At 53.8% G+C, this 1,755-nt stretch overlaps 1 protein-coding gene across 3 annotated transcripts in view; it reads right to left on the minus strand.

Annotated features, from left to right (window-relative positions):
• The window catches only part of ARGLU1 (arginine and glutamate rich 1), a 26,414-nt gene extending 25,436 nt beyond the window's left edge, over positions 1 to 978 (minus strand). Inside the window, exon 1 of one of the 3 annotated variants that reach the window (XR_004626809.1) lies at positions 76 to 978. Coding sequence is in view for 2 of the 3 variants with exons in the window: in XM_034665460.1 (XP_034521351.1) it covers positions 24 to 422 (399 nt within the window). In the remaining variant the exon portion in view is untranslated. Of the gene's footprint in view, positions 1 to 23 lie in introns of all 3 variants that reach the window. The other 2 variants (XM_034665460.1, XM_011220555.3) reach the window with 2 other exon arrangements.
• Between the last annotated feature and the right edge of the window lie 777 nt (positions 979 to 1,755).

The raw sequence follows: 1,755 nt of genomic DNA on the forward strand, positions 1-1,755 counted from the left end.
CTTTTTGCTACCAATTCTTCTACTCTTCGTGCTGTTTCTTCCTCGATGAGTTTTTCTTCTATTTCTTGCTGTCGAATTTTTCGCTGCCGCTCGAACTCCGCTTTCTTCTCCTCCTCCTCTCGCTTCTGCTTCTCGTCCAGGCTGCTGCGCTTGCTCACCGTGCGCCCGAAGATGTCGATGCGGTCGGGCGGGGACGAGGCGCGCTCCCGGTCCCGCTCGCGCCGGGACACGGCAGTGTTGGTGGAGCGCGAGCGGGACCGCGACTCCCGCCGCCGGTTCCGTTTACTCTCCCGCGACTTGGAGCGCTTCCGCACGCGCTCCTTGTCCCGGGACCGCGACCGCGACCGGCTCCGCTTCTTGTTGTGTTTGCTGCTCTTCGTGTGTTTGGAGCGGGACGAGCTCCGGCTCCGAGACCGGCCCATCCTTCCGGGCGACGCTGTGACTAACCGCTGGCCTCGGGCCCTGCACGCGTCCCACTGCCCTAGCTTCCGCCTCCGGACCCCGGCTGGCCGTGCTGTCGAGGCCGGGGGAGGGAAAGCTGTCAGCCAGCTGACTTTATACCGCTCTCTTAGGTCGACGGCCGCCACGAAAGCCGCCTCCAAAGACAAGGCCGCAACGCCAGGAGTTGCAAAGATGGCAGCCGCGAATGCACCGGCCGCCCTTCCCACAATGCCCCGCGCGGAACGCGCCGCTACGCGAGCCCCGCCCCCTGACGATGGTTGCCGAAGGCGAGACGAGCGCTTCCGTGGGCACTCGGCTCCTTCCGCCTTCCCCGCGCCGTCCTGACGCTCAGGAGTCGGGAGTCCTCACCTTAGCTTTAGCGCATTTCTGCTTTCCGGTAAGGTGCTAATGCCATGCGAATGAACCCGTCACGTTTTGGTGAGAATGAAATCGTGCCTCCTCAGGAACTGACACTGCATTATTTGCTAGGAGCTGGATTTGTCTCAGGCAGCCTTAAATTGTATCAAAGTGACCCTGAGCGGGTGACTTGGTTCTCTGAGCTAAGCTTCCTCGTTTGTACAGTGAACACTTTATGAAGTGGTGTGAGGCTTCCAGGAGATGACGTCGGCTTTGATAAGGGGAAGCCAGTGCTCGATATGGGACTCCACGTGCCTGGAGTTGTTCTAAATGCTTTGCGTTTATTGACTGGAGCTCCGTTCTCATTTTAGGGGTGGGGGCGCTGAGGTCCAGCAGGTAAAGAAGTTGGTTGCCCAGGTCCCACAGCTAGCAGGTGGCAGAGCAGGTGTGTGTCTGTGGTGCAAAGACCTGGCACATCACCAGGAAGACCCCCTAAGTCCCAGCCAGGGAATCTCTGTTCCTGTATGGTGTAACAACCAGACTGTCAAGCCCCCAAAAGAAGAGGAGACCTTACTATTCAGAGATGATAGAAAACCTTGAAAATCTGAGTGCCTCAATTTTAAAACAGTGTAATAAAAGGCTTAACTCAAGAGAGGTAAGAAGAAAATTAGAAATTTCCCTTTTGAACAAATAATAGCCTATTAAAAATGAAATCATAACAAGATTTTCTCCACACGGCAACAAAAAATATAAAATATTTAGGCTGAAACCTTAAACAGGTTCCAAGATCCTTATGATGAAATCCCTCAACCTTTGCTGAAAGGCAGAAACAAGACCTGAGTAAATGAAAAACACGTGCCACATCTTTAGATGACAAGTCAGTATCAAAATTACGCCAATTCTTTCCAAGTTAAATTACAAAATTAGCACAATTCCCATCAGAGTCCCGAGTTCTCT

This window comes from Ailuropoda melanoleuca, chromosome 7 (assembly GCF_002007445.2).
Source record: "Ailuropoda melanoleuca isolate Jingjing chromosome 7, ASM200744v2, whole genome shotgun sequence".
Classification (NCBI taxonomy): domain Eukaryota; kingdom Metazoa; phylum Chordata; class Mammalia; order Carnivora; family Ursidae; genus Ailuropoda; species Ailuropoda melanoleuca.